At 40.8% G+C, this 17257-nt stretch overlaps 1 protein-coding gene across 1 annotated transcript in view; it reads left to right on the top strand.

Annotated features, from left to right (window-relative positions):
* LOC114472046 (inactive phospholipase C-like protein 2) overlaps positions 1-16974 on the top strand; it is a 35630-nt gene extending 18656 nt beyond the window's left edge. Inside the window, exons 2-12 of the mRNA XM_028461112.1 lie at positions 626-727; positions 918-1067; positions 1823-1983; positions 2436-2907; positions 3038-4255; positions 5189-5438; positions 5526-5812; positions 7947-8150; positions 10657-10732; positions 15329-15438; positions 15551-16974. Of these exons, the coding sequence (XP_028316913.1) occupies positions 626-727; positions 918-1067; positions 1823-1983; positions 2436-2907; positions 3038-4255; positions 5189-5438; positions 5526-5812; positions 7947-8150; positions 10657-10732; positions 15329-15438; positions 15551-15676 (3156 nt within the window). The 3' untranslated portion in view covers positions 15677-16974. The remainder of the gene's footprint in view (positions 1-625; positions 728-917; positions 1068-1822; positions 1984-2435; positions 2908-3037; positions 4256-5188; positions 5439-5525; positions 5813-7946; positions 8151-10656; positions 10733-15328; positions 15439-15550) is intronic.
* The last annotated feature ends 283 nt before the right edge of the window (positions 16975-17257 follow it).

The raw sequence follows: 17257 nt of genomic DNA, 5'->3' as shown, positions 1-17257 counted from the left end.
CCTCAGTTCTTCATTTGGGATTTAATTAACTGCGGTCTTGCTATTTCTGAACATACCATTCATTTAGCCTTTAATTAGATTTCATGAGGGCGTATAGTTGAATAGATTTACCCCCATATACTATGTGATGTTGACATCTGATTGGTCAATAAAGGAGATGAATGGGTTGTGATGGTGTGCCCAGATAATCTGATTGGCTCCTGGCAGCTTGGTTGTGGAGGCTGAATTAGAATGCAGCCTGCTGTCTGTCTCTAGTCAGGTTTGATTAATGGTGTGTAATGCGAAGGGCACGGAAAAGCACAGGTTTTAATCACGGAGTCTAAAAAGAACAACAGAATTGGAACACGAATCTCTTTGTGAAAGGCCAAATAATCTGCGTCCATGTTTGGTTATATAACATTTTATGCTATTTAATCCTTTGATGTTCCTTCCAACTGGACTGAAAACATTCTTGTCATGCCAGAACAAACTAAATACTGTAGAGACTCAAGGGATTATTATTTGTCAATCTCTGTCTCTTTCTTTTTTTTTTTTTTTTTAAATCTCACTTTGGCTTATAAATCACTTTTTCTTCTCTTCATCATCATCTTCACCATCCTTTATTTGTCCTTTTCGTCCTTTCCAGGATGGATCACGTGTTGGTCGGGAAAGGAAGAAAACAGTGTCCTTTAGCAGCAGTTTGTCAGAGAAGAAGATTAGCAGCGCTGCAGACTGTATCCACTCCATGGTGGGTCACATACTGAGAAATACATTTGACTTTATGTGTCTCTGTATAAGATATTTTATGTGCCATACATGCGTTAGGGCTTTGTGGTAGATCAAACACTTTGAAGCCCATCAGACATTCAGCAGAGCTTGATCAGAGGTGAGCTGGACTAAGCTCTGTGCTTACTGATTTAATCGTGTCTGGTTTTCAGGTCGAGGGCAGCGAGCTGAAGAAAGTCAGACCCAACTCACGTGTTTATCAGCGTTACTACCTGCTGGATGCAGGCCTCCAGACTCTTTGCTGGGAACCATCCAAGAAGGAGTCAGATAAAGCCCGGATCTCTCTCGCCTCAATACGTGAGGTCAGAACCCAGAATAACACAACTCACTTTAAAGGTGCTGTCAGTGACTTTCAGATCCCCCTCTCCCCCTCCCTCCTCGCTGCTCTCTTGCCCTGCCTCCAAACTTTCCAAAGTCCCTCCCTCAGAGGAGCTAACAAGCTAACATTAACCAGACAGCAACATTACAGTAATAAAGCATGCTCTGTTAAAAGCATATTACTGCAGCGCTTCTCTCTCTCAATGTGCACACACCTCAGCAACAGCAGCAACAACACACTTACAGCAGCCCACACGGAGGCTGCTGCGCGCACATGAACAACACATGCACCACATAATTCTAGTGTAACAATTACAAATCAAACATCATGTAAATCAAGCAGCAGTAATTACCTTTCAAATAGAAAAGTCAACAATTCCATCTTCTAGTCCTCCAGACCATACACTGTAAAAAAGATAGCCCCGGGAGAAGGGCGGGGCCTGTGAGCAACAGCTGTCAGACATCCCATCAAACACAATCCTGGCTCTGATTGGTTCTTTTTGCTCTGTCGCGGTTCATTCTGGCAATCTGCCAAAGGCTGCAGGAACAGCAGGGGGGACTCAATGAGCCTGTTTTTTTTTTTACACAAACTACTAGCTTCAAAAAGTCACTTTTACAAGATTTACAGACTGCACCTTTAAGCATGAACCACACTTTTGTTCCAAAAAACATATGATTAAAACAGATGTGTATTGTTTGTATTTACCGGATATGGTTTTATTGCTGTTTCAAATTCCAGATAAGAACAGGTCGTAACACAGAAACCTTTCGCACCAGCGGCGTTTACGACCAGATTTCAGAGGATTCCGCATTCTCCATCATTTATGGAGAGGTTTATGAAAGTCTGGACCTGGTGGCTAATTCTGCTGAAGTGGCCAACATTTGGGTGACAGGCCTAAGGTATCAATCATCTAAAACTTTAGACCATTGGGGGTGAGAGGGGGTAGTACACAACCACAAATAATGATATTTTGCATTAGAAATGTGAGTCCTGTGACAAAAACTTAGCTGCTTTATTATATTGTTGGTCACAGATGGTAAGGTTTTAAGTTCATTTACTGGTGATGTCATTTTTCTTTTTCTCTCTTGCATCCTTTTGAAATGTGGTTTGTAGAAATGTGTTTGAACGTTTTTAGTGATCTACAGGTTTTCATTTCCATGCTGAATCTATTCCATTATCCATTTATCAACAGCTACAATAATATCAATAGATCAGTCTTTTGTTCTTTGTTATGGGGTTTAAAATGATCCTCTTGCCACTGGTATTACTTTATAGTTCTAAATTTAATGTTGGCGATGCAAAAAATATAGCCAGAACCTCATGTGCAGTTTAATTTGTTTTCTGCCACAAGGTATCTGATGCAGTATGGAAAACATGCCCTTGATATGCTTGCCAGCAGTCAAGACAGCCTTCGTCTCAGTTGGCTGGAGCAGTTATTCTCCTCCACGGCAGACTTGGAGAGACAAGAGGATTGTGAGAAAGGCATTTGCTTGTCATCGGCTGTAAAGTTGATACAAAGTGTGAACCCTGGGGTTAGTGGCAGCAAACTGGAACATCGGTTTAAAGAGCTTCAACGACTAAGGGAGAAGAAAAGTGCGCTGACGATAGATAACAGTTTGGACAGAGTTAAAGACGACAGCAGCAACAAAAAGCCAACAGGACAAAATGAGCGAGTCACAAAGGAAGAGTTCATCGAGGTCTTCCATGACTTTTGCACACGGCCGGAGATTTACTTTCTTTTGGTGCAGTTTTCGAGTAACAAGGAGTTTCTGGACTCCAAAGACTTGATGAGGTTCATGGAGGCGGAGCAAGGCATGGCTCAAGTGAGTAACAAAGAGCGTTCACACAAAATTAGAAGTAGTTAGTGATACAAAATAGATATTTTCTCTCCAAATGCTGCCTTTGTATGTTTTAAAATTTTGTCCTTCATTGTTATTTAATTTTGCCTTTCAGGTGAGTGAAGAAATCAGCATGAAAATCATCCAGAGTCATGAGCCGTCGCTCGAGGGACGTCAGCAGGGCTACCTGTCATTGGACGGCTTCACCAGCTACCTCACTTCTGCTGAGTGCCACCTCTTTGATAGAGACCACGACAAAGTGTGTCAAGATATGTCCCAGCCTTTGTCTCATTACTATATCAACTCCTCCCACAACACCTACCTCATTGAGGACCAGTTTCGTGGTCTATCCGATATCTCTGGGTACATCCGTGCCCTCAAAATGGGGTGCCGATGTGTGGAGGTGGACATCTGGGATGGCCCTGATGAGGAGCCAGTGGTGTGCACTGGACACACACTCTCCCCACCACTGGTCCTGAGATGCGTATTAGAAGCCATTGGAAAATGTGCATTTGTGGCCTCAGAGTATCCATTAATTCTGAGTATTGAAAACCATTGTTCGCTTCAACAGCAAAGAGTGATGTTGCAGCATCTCGTGAGGATATTTGGGGAGAAGCTATACACCGGTCTCCCGGATGACGGCGCCTTGTATCTACCATCACCACACGCTTTAAGGCATCGAATTCTCCTTAAAGGTAAAAAGTTGGAACCTAATATCGAGGGGGAGAATGGGGAGGTGAGTGAGGAGGACGAGGGAGCAGAGATGTGTCAAAAAGTGAAAATGGTGAAAAGCGAAGGGTCGGCATCTGGAGCAAGTGAGAAGGACACAATGCAGAAAAATGTCTCTTTGAACCCTCATTGTAACTCCCATTCTCCACTCCCCAAAAAAATTCAACTTTTGAAGGAACTCTCTGACCTTGTAAGTCTTTGTCGCTCAGTGTGCTTTATTGACTTTGCGACCTCATCCAAAAGCCAAAAACATTGGGAACTGTGTTCATTTCATGAGTCATTAGCTGTGCGTCTTGCTGGTGAGAGCCCTGGTGACTTTGTGAACCACAACAAACATTTCCTTTCACGGGTGTATCCCAACCCTATGCGCATTGACTCAAGCAACATGAACCCACAGGACTTGTGGAAATGTGGTTGCCAGATTGTGTCTATGAATTTTCAGACAGCCGGACTGATGATGGACCTGAACACAGCTTGGTTTCGGCAGAATGGAAACTGTGGCTACGTCCTGCGACCGGCTATCATGCGACAGGAAGTGTCTTATTTCAGTGCTGATACCAGAGACACGGTGCCAGGCGTGTCTCCTCAGCTGCTTCACGTAAAGGTGTGGTGGAATACGAAAAAACACAATCAGGAGCAAGAAACGTGTCGACAGCATTACAAATCTAACTTCTATAACTTTAGGATTCTGTTTTAAGAACTTGTGGTCGTCACTTGTTGCATCTCATTATAAGACTTTAGAAGTTACAGATGGTTGACCTTTGGAGCCAGCAGATATTTACATTAAGAAGATGAGCAAATAGCACTCTATTTTACAATGTTGTCCGAAACCAGTTCTTTGGATTTGACTTTTGTAACACCTGACTCCAAAGAATAGATCATCATGACACTCTGCAGAAGACCTGATAACGAGGTCCTCATTGCAATCAGTTGTGTTGGAGCAGGACTGGAGTTGTCTCACATGAAATCTAATTTGTAAAGAAATAAAGCAGCACTAAAGTAGCACAACTACATAATCTGTTAGTGTTTAAAGAGTAACTAAACACCAAAAAAGTAGAGTTGTTGATTGATTCTTGTACAAATCTTGACATTGTAATCAAAATATTTTAATTTGGCGTAATTTGTTTTAAAAAATGAGTGACTGCCCTCTATGGGCTGAAAACCAGCTATTACAATCAAATTTTTCTATTGGCTGAGAAGGAAGCCACTGACTTTTTGGTAGCTTCTTACATCAAGGGTGGTCAAGGGTGGCCCGTCGATTGAAATCAATGGTGAGTAGGTTGATTTGAGAGCATTGTGAATAGAGAGCTATAGTGAGTATTGAGTCGGTAGTTATCGTTGCCTAGATTGTTCTCAAGGTGTTTTTTTTTTTTTTTTAATTTCCCACCTGGTCAGCCAAAACCCAGAGTTTTCATTAATTGGTCAGTGCAGTTCAATAGCTGAAAAACATCAGACTAAAGCTGGAATACTTGGAATAAACAACAACATGAAAATGATTTTAAAAAGTACAAATAAAAAACAATTCTTCATCTCCCAGGTTATTAGTGGCCAAAATCTGCCCAAACCCAGAGGCTCTGGTGCCAAAGGAGATGTGGTGGACCCATACGTGTACGTGGAGATCCACGGCATACCAGCTGACTGTGCTGAGCGCCGCACCAGAACGGTGACCCAGGTCGGGGACAACCCTGTTTTTGATGAGAGCTTTGAGTTTCAGATCAACCTGCCTGAGCTCGCCATGGTTCGCTTCGTGGTGCTGGATGACGACTTCATTGGAGATGAGTTCATAGGTCAGCAAATAGTTTTACTGTAAATTGGTTCACATGGAAGTGGCTTTACTGTTTAATCTTGACCAGTGACATTTTTCACTGCTGCAGGTCAGTACACGATACCACTGGAGTGCCTTCAGCCTGGTTACCGCCATGTTCCCCTCCAGTCTCTGACAGGAGATGACCTCCCTCATGCCAGGCTGTTTGTTCATGTGGCCCTTACCAATCGAAGAGGAGGAGGGAAACCTCACAAGAGGGGTCTGTCTGTACGGAAAGCCCGAAAGGGCCGGGACTACACGGCTCTAAGGGATTTGGGTATCCGGGTTGTGGATGATGTATTCAAGATGGCTGCTCCACTGATGAGAGAAGCCACCGACCTCAGAGGAAACATGCAAGTAAGGAGGGGACCTTTGTTTAATTGTAAATTTTAGGACATTCTGGTACAAAATCAATGTGAAATTGTGTTAAGGATTCTTATCTTTTAATGATGTGATCATCCTTTTTTTAATTGATTGATATTCAGCCAATTTAAAAGTCATTCACTTGTAGGTACTATAGTACAAGTAGGTATTATTTTACACTTATGATATATTGATACAATAGCAATACTATTTTAATAGGATTACTATAGTATCAACACAGTCACAATCTGTATCAGTAACTAACCGGTCTTATCATGGACCAATGGAAAAATTGTCAAAAACACAGAGATGGGGGGAAATTAAAGACAGAAAGGAAAACCAAGGCAATAATGTTGTTGTTTCAGAGAAACCACACCAAGATGTATTGAAAATCAATGTATCTTGATGGGTTTTCTGGAGATGGAGATGTAAGTAGGCCTGAAATGACCAGACTCTCAATGCCAGGGCTGTGGAGCCACAGAGGACGATGCCTATTCTGTTAAACAACAGAACCTCTTTGAATTTAAGCAGAAAACAGATACTCATTAGATGCCTGATGGCTTCAAGCCGAGGCATAAAACACTAATGACCTACCACAAAAAAAAACATTTTTTTAATTAGTATTGCTGATATTCAGTTTGCTTCCAAAACAAAAAATACAAGACTGGAGTCTTGAAACATGTCCGAAAAATTGATTTGCCACAAAATAAGAGCACTCAGAGAACTCAAACCTCTGCCAAGGTATAAATATCCTCTTTTACAGATATTAGCAGTTATCAATATCAGTGATCATGGTAACATGATTATTCACACTTTAAAGACTTGGAAGACATTTATATCCCCATTAATAACAATACAGTACAGGGTGCCCCCTTTAAAAAAAACTAAGGAATATTGCAATTAAACGCACAATCCGGAACCGATTCGGATGAAACTCTGTGTGTTACTTGAGGAAGTAATCTGACGTAACTGAGTCAAATTACGAACCGAGATAAACATTTTCTTTTTATTTCTCCAATGATGAGAGATAGATTTCTGAAAGTGATCCAGAATCAGTATATTGATCCAGATTCCCTCCAAAGTTTAATGGAATCTTCCATTTCCTAAGGTCTATCTTTGTTTCAAAGTATGAAAAATCTGTGAAATAGCTTTGATGTAATCCTGCTAACAGACAAACAGACCAACAAACAAATAAATAAACACCAGCGAAATGATTACCTCCTTGGCGTAGGTGAAAACAATGCAGACAGTGATGACAATTGGAATCCTAAGAAAGGCTCAGAAAAGAGAGGAATATAGGATATTATGACTAAATGTATAAACAAAATGTTTAACACATTGTAATAATTCCTGCATAGTGCTTATTGAGATAGAAATGTAGCTAAAGAAATGGGTATATTTGAAAAATGGTTCAATAATTCAACTCAATTTATGTAGCGTAAATTACAACAAAGTCATCTCAGTGCGCTTAACAAAATATAGTCCATGGTAAGAAAGTCAGAACCCAACAAGATTCACATGAACAAGCATTTAGCGACAGTAATAATAATGACAATGTTATGCAAATGTGTTGGCGTAGAGCTGCAGAATCTGATGCTAAGTCCACATCTTTGAAAGCAAGCCACCACCTTTCTTGATGTGCATGTCTTTAAATTGTCGGCAAAAGCCAATGGTGTACCAATAGAAAACCCATACTGGCTAATTGAACATTAAATGCACACAGAAAGCTCCCTTTTGCATTCTTAAAACTGCTCCCTCAATGTGCTTTTCAACCGTTTTCTTTTTTTTTTTACTACTTTCTGAAATAACCTTTGATGTTCTAATCAGCAGTTTAAACAGTTGGTGCTTCATTCTGTGACAGTAGGATAGTAACTGAGGGTTTTATCTGTTGGGCGACACCGTTACTTCCCTTTTCCAAAAGCACAATTCAACAGATCAGTGAGTCACAGAGAGAACAAACCGCTTCGCTGGATTAGTTTTGATTACTTGTAGATAAATCCTGGTTGAAAACTGCATTCAAGTCAAGAGTTTTAAATGTTCTCCTTTTGTGTAATTACTCAGTGTCCTTGCTTTTTATTTGAATGAGTTATGTCAGACGTAAACTTTGCTAATCTGTATTCCGTCACAGAAATCGGTGGCACTGTTCAGGGAGCTGTGTGGCGTGTCCGCCGTGGCTAACCTCATGCAGTGTGTTCTGGCTCTGAGCTCACGAGTGTCAGGACCCAATGGGACTCCTTTGCTACTGTTTGACCTCAAAGATGACTTCCCCATCCTGGAGCCTCAGGGGCCATTACCTGATGTTCTTCGCCGGGTTGTCTGTAACTATGAATTGGTAAGAAATGAGGAAACCCTGCAGTTTATTTCCTAATTTCATCTTTTTTCAGGCCCTGAGTGAGCCACGGACATCATATGTAATTAGGTTAGGGTGTAACTTCATTAGCGTGCATAAGATATTTGTCATAGTTTGGACAATAACAAGACTATGACTAATTTAGGAAAATACATGTGAATGTAAACTATATCAGAGCAGTGTCGGCGTCATGGTGGGCATTCGCGGACCGTGCCCCTCCTGCTGACCTACTGTACCCGCCCCCCACCCCACCCCACCCCACCCACGCTACAGGGGGAGCTTTTTATTACTCAAAGTAAAGAGATCTGATTGGCTCTCGCAACTGACTACACACACACTGACAGCTCGGACGGAGCCCGCTCTGTTGATTCACGTGACGTCATGCACATTGCTGCATCACAAAAAACCAGAGCCGTATAGAGATATAGATATAGAGCGCTAAATTCAGATGGAGGGCAGGAAGTGAAGTAGCTTGAGAATCTGCCGTCTGAAATAATCAAAATGCCCATGTTTTGTGTAGTTTAGAGGACCGAAGATTGTCATTCACAAAGGTGAGAAATGTAAAAAGCTCACAGAACAACGTCGTAAAAAGTGGATTTTAAACCTACATCTAGTAAATACAGAGCGTTCTTGTGCTCCCCCCCCCCCCAGGTTTCTTAAAAATCCAATCAACAAACTACGTTTTTTCGGAAGTTATCCAATCAAAACTACTTTTGTTGCATGGAAGGTGTGACCAGTCAGTAAATGATCCAACTAAAAATCTATAGTCATAGTTGACTATAACGGAATTAGTCATGAGGACTCACTTTTGACTAAAACTTAAGTTGAATTTTAGTCAAAAAAACTACGGCTAAAGCTAAACTAGAGCAAGGCAATTACAATGATATCATGGCAGTGATATCATTGTCTTTGTCCAGCCTAAGAAACATTGTGTTAAAACAGTATTTAAAAAACACAGTGTTGTCGGAGTTTTCAAAATGTGGTAAAGAACTGAATGAAATAGGTGAAATAATAAACAACAAAAAGCGTTGAAAAGCACATTACAGTTACAGGAATACTCTTTTTAAAAATCTACATACATGTTTGTTTGCTTGTTTTTAAATGTTTGAACAATTGGTTTGTTTAAAGTCAGTTTCAAAAACCATCGTGTATTACTGGTTTGACTAAACCGAAATGCGCAAAGAAAGAAAGCAGGCAGTGGGTTTGTTGGTTAAATTCTGCAATAGCTCGACGGTCAGTTTGGTTTGAAAACCACAAAGATCCCACTTCCTCTTTGGCATTGGAGTCATTTCTAATGTGTTAGTCCACCTTTCAGTTTCTGCTGCTCTTCATTCTCATTTTGTGTGTTTTGTTGTTATTTGTTTCATTATTCAGTATATTTTTCTCTTATTTTGTGTGTTGTTGGTATTATCTAAGTTCTTCTCTCTCAGTGGTGTCATTTGGTTGTTTCCTATGTTTTTTTGTGTGTTTCTCTGTGTTATGTGTATTTTGTATTAATCTTGTGTGTTTTCCCCCTCATTTATTGTCTTTGTTGTTGTTTTGTGTGTGTTGCTGGTAATAGTAGGTATTTTTCTCTCTTAGTGCATGTGTTTTTGGTGTAATTTTGTTTTGTTATTTGTCTGGTTCTTTTTTATCATTCAATATATTTTTCCTCTTATTTTGTGTGTTTTTGTTGTGGTTTTGTGAGGTGCTGGTTATGTTTTTGTATGATTGTCATTTTTAACTAAAAATAGACATTATAAAACCCCATATTTTAATGCTTTTATTTGTTAATTTAACTCTCTCTCCAGTACCCCCTGTAGTGCCATCGCGTACCCCAAGGGGTACATGTACCCCCGTTTCAGAAACACTGCTCTACATGATCATGTATTCACTCTCACAGCATGTTGTTGCTGAATTTGATGCAGCTGAAGAAATGTATTTCCATCCATATTGTGTGTAAATTCAAATAGGAAACACTTGATTCCAGCTTCCTCTTCTCTGCATCTGTGTGCATGCACGTCTGCAGATGTGAGGAACAAAGATGAGAAGCACACGCTGTTTCTGAACTGCAAAGAGGTCCTTTGTTCATTGTGGATTAGCTCATTTGTTGAACAGCCTTTTCCACCACAGGCGGGTCAAGTCCCAGCAGGGTTTGTGAGAAGTGTGGCAGAATAAATCAGGCATGGGTTCTTCAGATCCTTCATGTGTGCTTGTGCTCGTGCGTGTTTTCTATAAATATTATTTATAGCCTGTCACCTTAGCTTGTGGGGTCACTCGTGTGTACAAGTCATCACCTATAAAGTCAATGTTTATTGGGATCATCATTATGGTGTTCATTTATTTTACAATATTTACATTCAATGTGGTTTTTGGGCAAGTCGGCAACACATTTTGCACCTTTCCTTTTTTGCAGCAGCTATCAAACGTATTGCAAAGGCTTGAACTGGGTTATTCCTGTATTGTATATTCAGGGTTTGTATACTGAGAGATGTTTTCCTGACTGCAGATGGTCCAGGCGAGCAAGGCGGTGATGGAGCACTCCGACGGAATCCACAACAGGATTCTACATATACAGACAACGGGTGAGTAGGCGTGTGTGTTTCTGCATCCTTTTCCTTCTCCGTCTGCCTAAATGTTTCACAAGGTTAGGTTGTTTCAGAAAGAGAAGTCCCCCATTTCCCCCTCATCAATCACCTATCCGTCTCGTTACAGAAGGCCACCAAAATCCAACCCCCTGATGTCATTTATGTGATCTTTGGCAAATGTTTGTTTACTTACCACAGCGCTCCTCGGGTCATGTGACATCCGTCAAACTGACTTGTGGGAATAAACAGCTCCTTTAATCCCACAGTGCGCACACAACATGTTTCTCACCCCGACCCAACATCTGACTGTCACCATGGAGACAGCATGATTGACATGTAGACGTGTTGGATATTGGTTATAGTCCAAAAAAAAAAAGAAAAGTGATGATTGATGAAATAATTCTGGAGTTTGCAGGTGTTTTGTTTTTAAAAAATGTCCTCTTTGCCAGATATTGTTATATGATTATCTGGATCAATGATTATTAATTCACACTTTAAAGGCTTCTATCTGCACTAATAACGATACAGTAGGTCCATATGTATAAGCACCACATTCTTTGAAAAATTGCTATAAGATGCACAATATACATCCCATCCGGATGAAACTTAGTGGAGGAACCAATCCGACATAACCGAGTCAACTTTCATAAATATCAGTCATTTACAAACAGAGAAATTAATTTTTGAATTAACTATGTAGATTTTTTTTTCTTATTCAAACTGATCCCGAATCAATATATTGATCCGGATCCAGTCCATAATGGGATGGAATCTTCCATGGCGTAAGCTCTAGTTTTGGTTAGAATTTGGTCAAAATCCATTCACTACTTTTGACGTAATCCTGGTAACGGACAAATAAACACATGCGAAATGGGGGAAGTAATGTCAACAAAGGACTGATTTTCAAAATGTGAAAAAAGCAGCAATTGCTCAATATCAGAAAAAGTCAAAATAAAGCTGAGTCTAACTGTACTTAGATAATGTCCTGCTGCAGAGGATGATGTTAAGAACAGATAAACATCCTTAGCTGATTTACAGACTCTGACACAGCACATGCTGAACTTGATTTAATGTTTTTTTTTGGGGGGAGCGGCGAAGGCACCACGGGTTCCCTCAAACAGCATCTGAATGCTTCAGCTGAGGCCACTCTGTGCAGAAATAGTGCTTCAATTACCATCGACTCTGAGACGGATCAGAAATCCAGCGTGTCACCACATTTAAATGGATATTTATCAATGTAAGCTATGTGCATGTCCTTTTAATAGCACCTTCAGCCCGAGGCTCCGGCTTTGCAAACAAAGCTCTTCCTGTTTGCTTAGGCCAGCGATGGGTATCAGGTGATTTAAAAGCGGAGTCCCACTTCTGGAACGAGTGGGTGGGCTTCAGGAAAATATAAACAGGACTCATGGAGGGAGCCATGGGACATGTTGGTGGCAGAGATGGATGTCTGGGACTGACATCAGAGCACAGACATGAGACAGACAGGGAGAAACAGGCTGTGGGAAGATGAAGAGCAGAGATGGATGGTTTGACGCTACGCTGCGAGGAAGACCGCAGCACAAGAGGAGATAACACAGAACACCACATCTCAGCCTTTTATTGTGGCTGATCGCTGCTGTTATCAACATAGTCCTGATTAAAGCAGAGAAGGAAGCTCTCTTTATTCATACAGCTCCCATTATGTGACGATATATCATAGCTTCTCTACTGCGTCAATATGAGCCGAGGTGCTGAACGAAGTAATGAGCGATGACATTTTGTGCGATGGGGTCCTGAAAATTTTGAAACAAAACAAAAGAGAGGAAAGTCCTTTCACCAAAATCAGTGTTGACATTTTGGTCAAAGTTTGTCAATTATCTGTATTTTGTAATCTTTATTACTTTTGAAAATGAAGTATGTTGGTCAGTTTGTGTGTGTGTGTGTGTGTGTGTGTGTGTGTGTGTGTGTGTGTGTGTGTGTGTGTGTGTGTGTATACGATAACCTGAGAAGTTATGAACGGATTTTGACGACATTTTCAGGAAATGTTGATAATGTGATATAGATATACTATATCCCATTCATTTCCCCATCCACACTGTGTAACTCCTGTTAAACATTGTTTTAGAACACTGATGATGTCATCAGTAAACGATCATGTACACAAACAGACTGACCAACATACTTACGAAAAAAAAAAACCTTTTCGTTTGGGAACGGTGTCTCCTTGGAGACGTACCGATCCGATCGACCGTTTTCGAAAGTCTGCGCTAAACGAGCACGGGGCATATTTGGTTGTCGTTTTGTTAAATATAATGTTTTTTTTTATACTGCCTAATATTTTTTATCCATAAAGAAGAATCGTATCCTATGTTTTTTACATTGGGAGTTTTGTAAATATCCCTAAAAAGCAGGTGTATCAAGATGACCAGGAGTGTACAGTTATTATTAATGTTTTAATCAGCTGGTATTACTATAATCAGTCTTTTTAAGGTAGTTATGAATAGTGCCAACAAATAAAAATTATATATTAATAATGCATTGGATTTATATATATATATATATTGGTGACTCAAAGCGCTTTAGATGGCACTATTATTTCACTCCACGCTTAGTGGTGGTAAGCTACTATTGCAGCCACACCTGCCCTGGGGCAAACTGATGGAAGCGAGGCTGCCATAGTGCATCATCGGCCCCTCCGACCACCAACACGCACGCACGCACGCACGCGCGCACGCACGCACGCACGCGCGCACGCGCACACACGCACACACGCACACACGCACACACACACACACACGAGATCGGGCAATGACAGATGGCCACAATTATGTTGTAATATTACATATTATTAGATATTTGAATGTTTACTCCACAAATAAACACATTATACAGCCAGTAATCAAAACATGCTTTAAATGCAAAATGAATCACTAAATAAAAGTGACACCAGTTGAAAATGTTTGGGACGTTTCTTCACAGAAAAAAATCCCAGTAAACAGAATAAGGAGCTTTGGGAATCATCGTACTTTGATTTTAGACATCTGCCAGATCACGAGTCATCGTAGAGCGCTGCACCACCACGACATGTTTGAAGCATCACATGAACGTGGCTGTGAGTTCAGACCAAGACTCTGACTGTTTGTTAGCCTGGGCTGATCAGCTGACTCATCAGATCTGCATCAGATAACGCTCAACGTCTGATCTTTCACCCTCAGTTCAGACAGAGGACAGGAAGTCAAAGTAACGCATGCCCTTCATGCTCTGATTTGTTGGCCCTAAAGGTTATTTTGGCTTCTGGTTCAGCCCCTTGTGTGTGTGCGTGTGTGTGTCTGAGTGCATACACGCATGCATGTGTGTGTGTGTGTGTGTTTTTTAAACGCTGCCCCCAAAAATAGTCTTAGTAATAATGTTCTCTCACTGGGTTTCACTTGGTTTCCCTGGGAAATACACGCACGCGCACGCACACACACGTTGCTTAGCAACCGGTAAAGGTAATTATTCGGGGAACTTGTGTAGGTGTGTGAACGAGGAGCTGTAACAGGGGTTGTGTGTGCAGGTGTGTGTGCTGAATGATGGGTTTGCTCCCAGTGCGTTAACTGGTGTGTGTGCTCGCGTACGTGTGTGTGTATGTGTGTGTGTGTGTGTGTGTGTGTGTGACTCTGAATGTTAAGTGTGGGCACCCGTTGATGGCTCACAGTGATGTGTGCCCTATGTTAACCCACTAACATGTTGCTATGGCGACCGTGGCCCAGGGCAGACAGACTCCAGCTGAATTGCAGTGTTGTATGACTCCGTCTCAATCTGCATTTGTTTCCCATCTTACCATCATTCCTTTGTGTTCCTTTTTTTCTAAAAGCTCTCTTTTCTTTTTATTTTTATTTTCTCCAGGGGGGGGGGGGGGGGTCTGATGGTTGGGCTAAACTGACTCCCTCCTAGAAGAGCTCCTCCCCTCCTGTTGTAGTAAAGACTAGTGTTTATTGATGTGGACAGTGACTGATTTGGCCGTTAAATTCAAGTGAGAAGTCCATGAATAAAAGGGGAGAGTTTTTAAGAGTCAGGGTCGGGGTCAATTATAATTTAAATCACGTAATTGATCGTTCATTAACTACAGTTGTGGCGTAATTATAAATCTGCTGCTGTTGAAATCATAATTGAATTGTAATTGAGTTCAGATAATTGAGTGTGTAATTGGAATTGGCATAGAAATGCTATACAAACTTACAGTTTAGTTAAACACAAAAGTGGGGAACCATGTTAGAGTTCTATGGTTCACACATATGTAGTTAATCTTTAAAATATGTTTCATATCAACTTTTCCAACTACATTTCAGTTCTCTTGAGTAGCATTTAGTCTTTAAAAATAGATAAATAAATCAAATCTTGGGGTATATGGACAGAAAAAAGGCTCAAATGCCCACAACAAAACATTAATACTAATATTTTCATAGATAAGGAAGCCTAACAAGGTCAAAAAGAGATGTGAAAAATTTAGAAAATATTGTCTAATAAATGGACCCAATTGATCTGCGTGTTGGAGGTGTTCAAAGCTGTAGAAATACCAGACAGTAAATAAAAAAGAAACAACGATTAAAAATGCATGTTTTGACCCCATAGCCATGGAGTTTCATGAAAACCTGCAGAGCCTGGCGACAAAGGAAGGGCTAAAGGGCTGCAAGATAAGCCGAGCGCTGGAGAGCTTCAGCTGGAACATCACCATCCTGAAGGTCCGCCATGCTTTCACATACAACTCCAACACCTATAAGAGAACTCCAACGATGACTTTCTTAGAAGATTTCTTAGATTTCCTGTCATTTCTGGTTTTACTTGTCCTTTCAGGGACAGGCTGACCTTCTCAAACACGCAAAGACCGAGGTCCAGGAGAACATGAAGCAGGTGCACGACGCTGCAGTGACTGGAAACCTCACCAAGGAGGGTTCAGGGGTGAAAAATGTGCGCTCATGAACGTGACTAAGCCTATTAGAGCTGTTGGGATGAAATGTTTAACATTCTGACTTTTCTCCAGTGTCTGAGTTTGCCATAATAGACAACATCAGGGGTGGACTGGGGCAACAATTAGGCAATGGCATTTTGTGTCCATCAGCCCACCACATTATCAGCAACACCATGTTTATTTCCATTATTAAATGTCCTATATCATGCAAATCAACTTTTTTGAGTTTTTAATCTTGTTACAATGTTAATTCCTGATCAAAAACACCTCCAACGTATTAATGGGATTCCTTCCTGCATCTCTGTGATATCCTCAATAATCCTGCTCTCTGAGCTGCTTCTCTGCCCTCTTCTGAAAAACCAGAGGTTCAAATTCTAGTGATGTCACTAGAATTCTGAACCGCCCCCTCCAGGAAGTGCCTGCTGCTGGTGCCGCCCCTCCATACACGCCCATTCTCTCTGGTGCTAGAGGCATGCAAGCATCCAAAGAACATCTGTTTGGATGGTCATTGTCCTTTCTTATCCAGTCTGCACAGGAGAAATAAACAGACTGCTTTTGTACCAAAAGATAATGTCTGGTAACCGAAAATGCGTGTTCGACTGCGAAAGTCCTTGGAATGTGTTCAAACTTCCTAAAGAAGAGTCTACTCGCCAGAAGTGGTTGGAATTTATCTCTGGGAGCACACGACACAACATTCAGCATCCTTTAGTCTGTGACCGTCACTTTCCAGAAGACTGCTTGGTGAACCTTCACCAGTTCCAAAGTGGACTGTCCAGTAAATGACATCTTCAAACCGGAGCGATTCCCACAATGACATAGAGGCCACAGCCGTAAGTAAAATAAACCTCTAGCCAAATGTTAGCCATACTCACTTCTTTGTCTTTATATTTGAAATACATTCTCTGGAACTGTTTACAAAGATTGGTGGGCGTGGCTGTTGCCCATGCTGCCGTGGCTCTAGGACTACATCATGAAATGAGAGGCACTCACACCTGGAAAGGCAGTGCTCCGAGAAAAGTCATATTTCTTAATAAATTGGTATTTTATTTGGCAAAATGTAAAATATTAGCCATATGTGGCTGTAGTTGATTTTGGAAGGTCTTAATATAGCATGATATAGGACCTTTAATTGAGTAATGCTCAACATGTAGCTCTTCATGTGTTCATTTTAATAATAATTCCCCCAGAAAACCTTAAAAGGGGGAAACTTTAACACCTTTTTAGTTTATTTCTTTGGCCATTTTACAACGTCTTGTGTCCCTTCTTTGCCCCTTTTCAAAAGGTTCTGACACTTTTTTTTCAGACTTTCGCTACCTTTTGCCAATAAATATTATTTTTTCCTTAATTTTCTTCTCTTTTTTTTGACACTTTAATCCAATTTTTGTCATTTGTTTATTTTTTTGGCCACTTTTCATCCCAATAAGTTAACTTTTGCCCAAAAAATACCACTTGTTTTTTTTTTTCCCTCTTTTTGTTCCATGTTTTTGCCCTTTTTCACGATTGTTTGCCACATTTTGCCTACTAAACTACCCTTTGCCATTATATACCACCTGTTTCCTCTTTGTTTGCCTATTTTTTTGGCCACTCGTGAC

Source organism: Gouania willdenowi, chromosome 11, assembly GCF_900634775.1.
Source record: "Gouania willdenowi chromosome 11, fGouWil2.1, whole genome shotgun sequence".
Classification (NCBI taxonomy): Eukaryota; Metazoa; Chordata; class Actinopteri; order Blenniiformes; family Gobiesocidae; genus Gouania; species Gouania willdenowi.
This window is presented reverse-complemented; position numbering and strand designations above follow the sequence as displayed.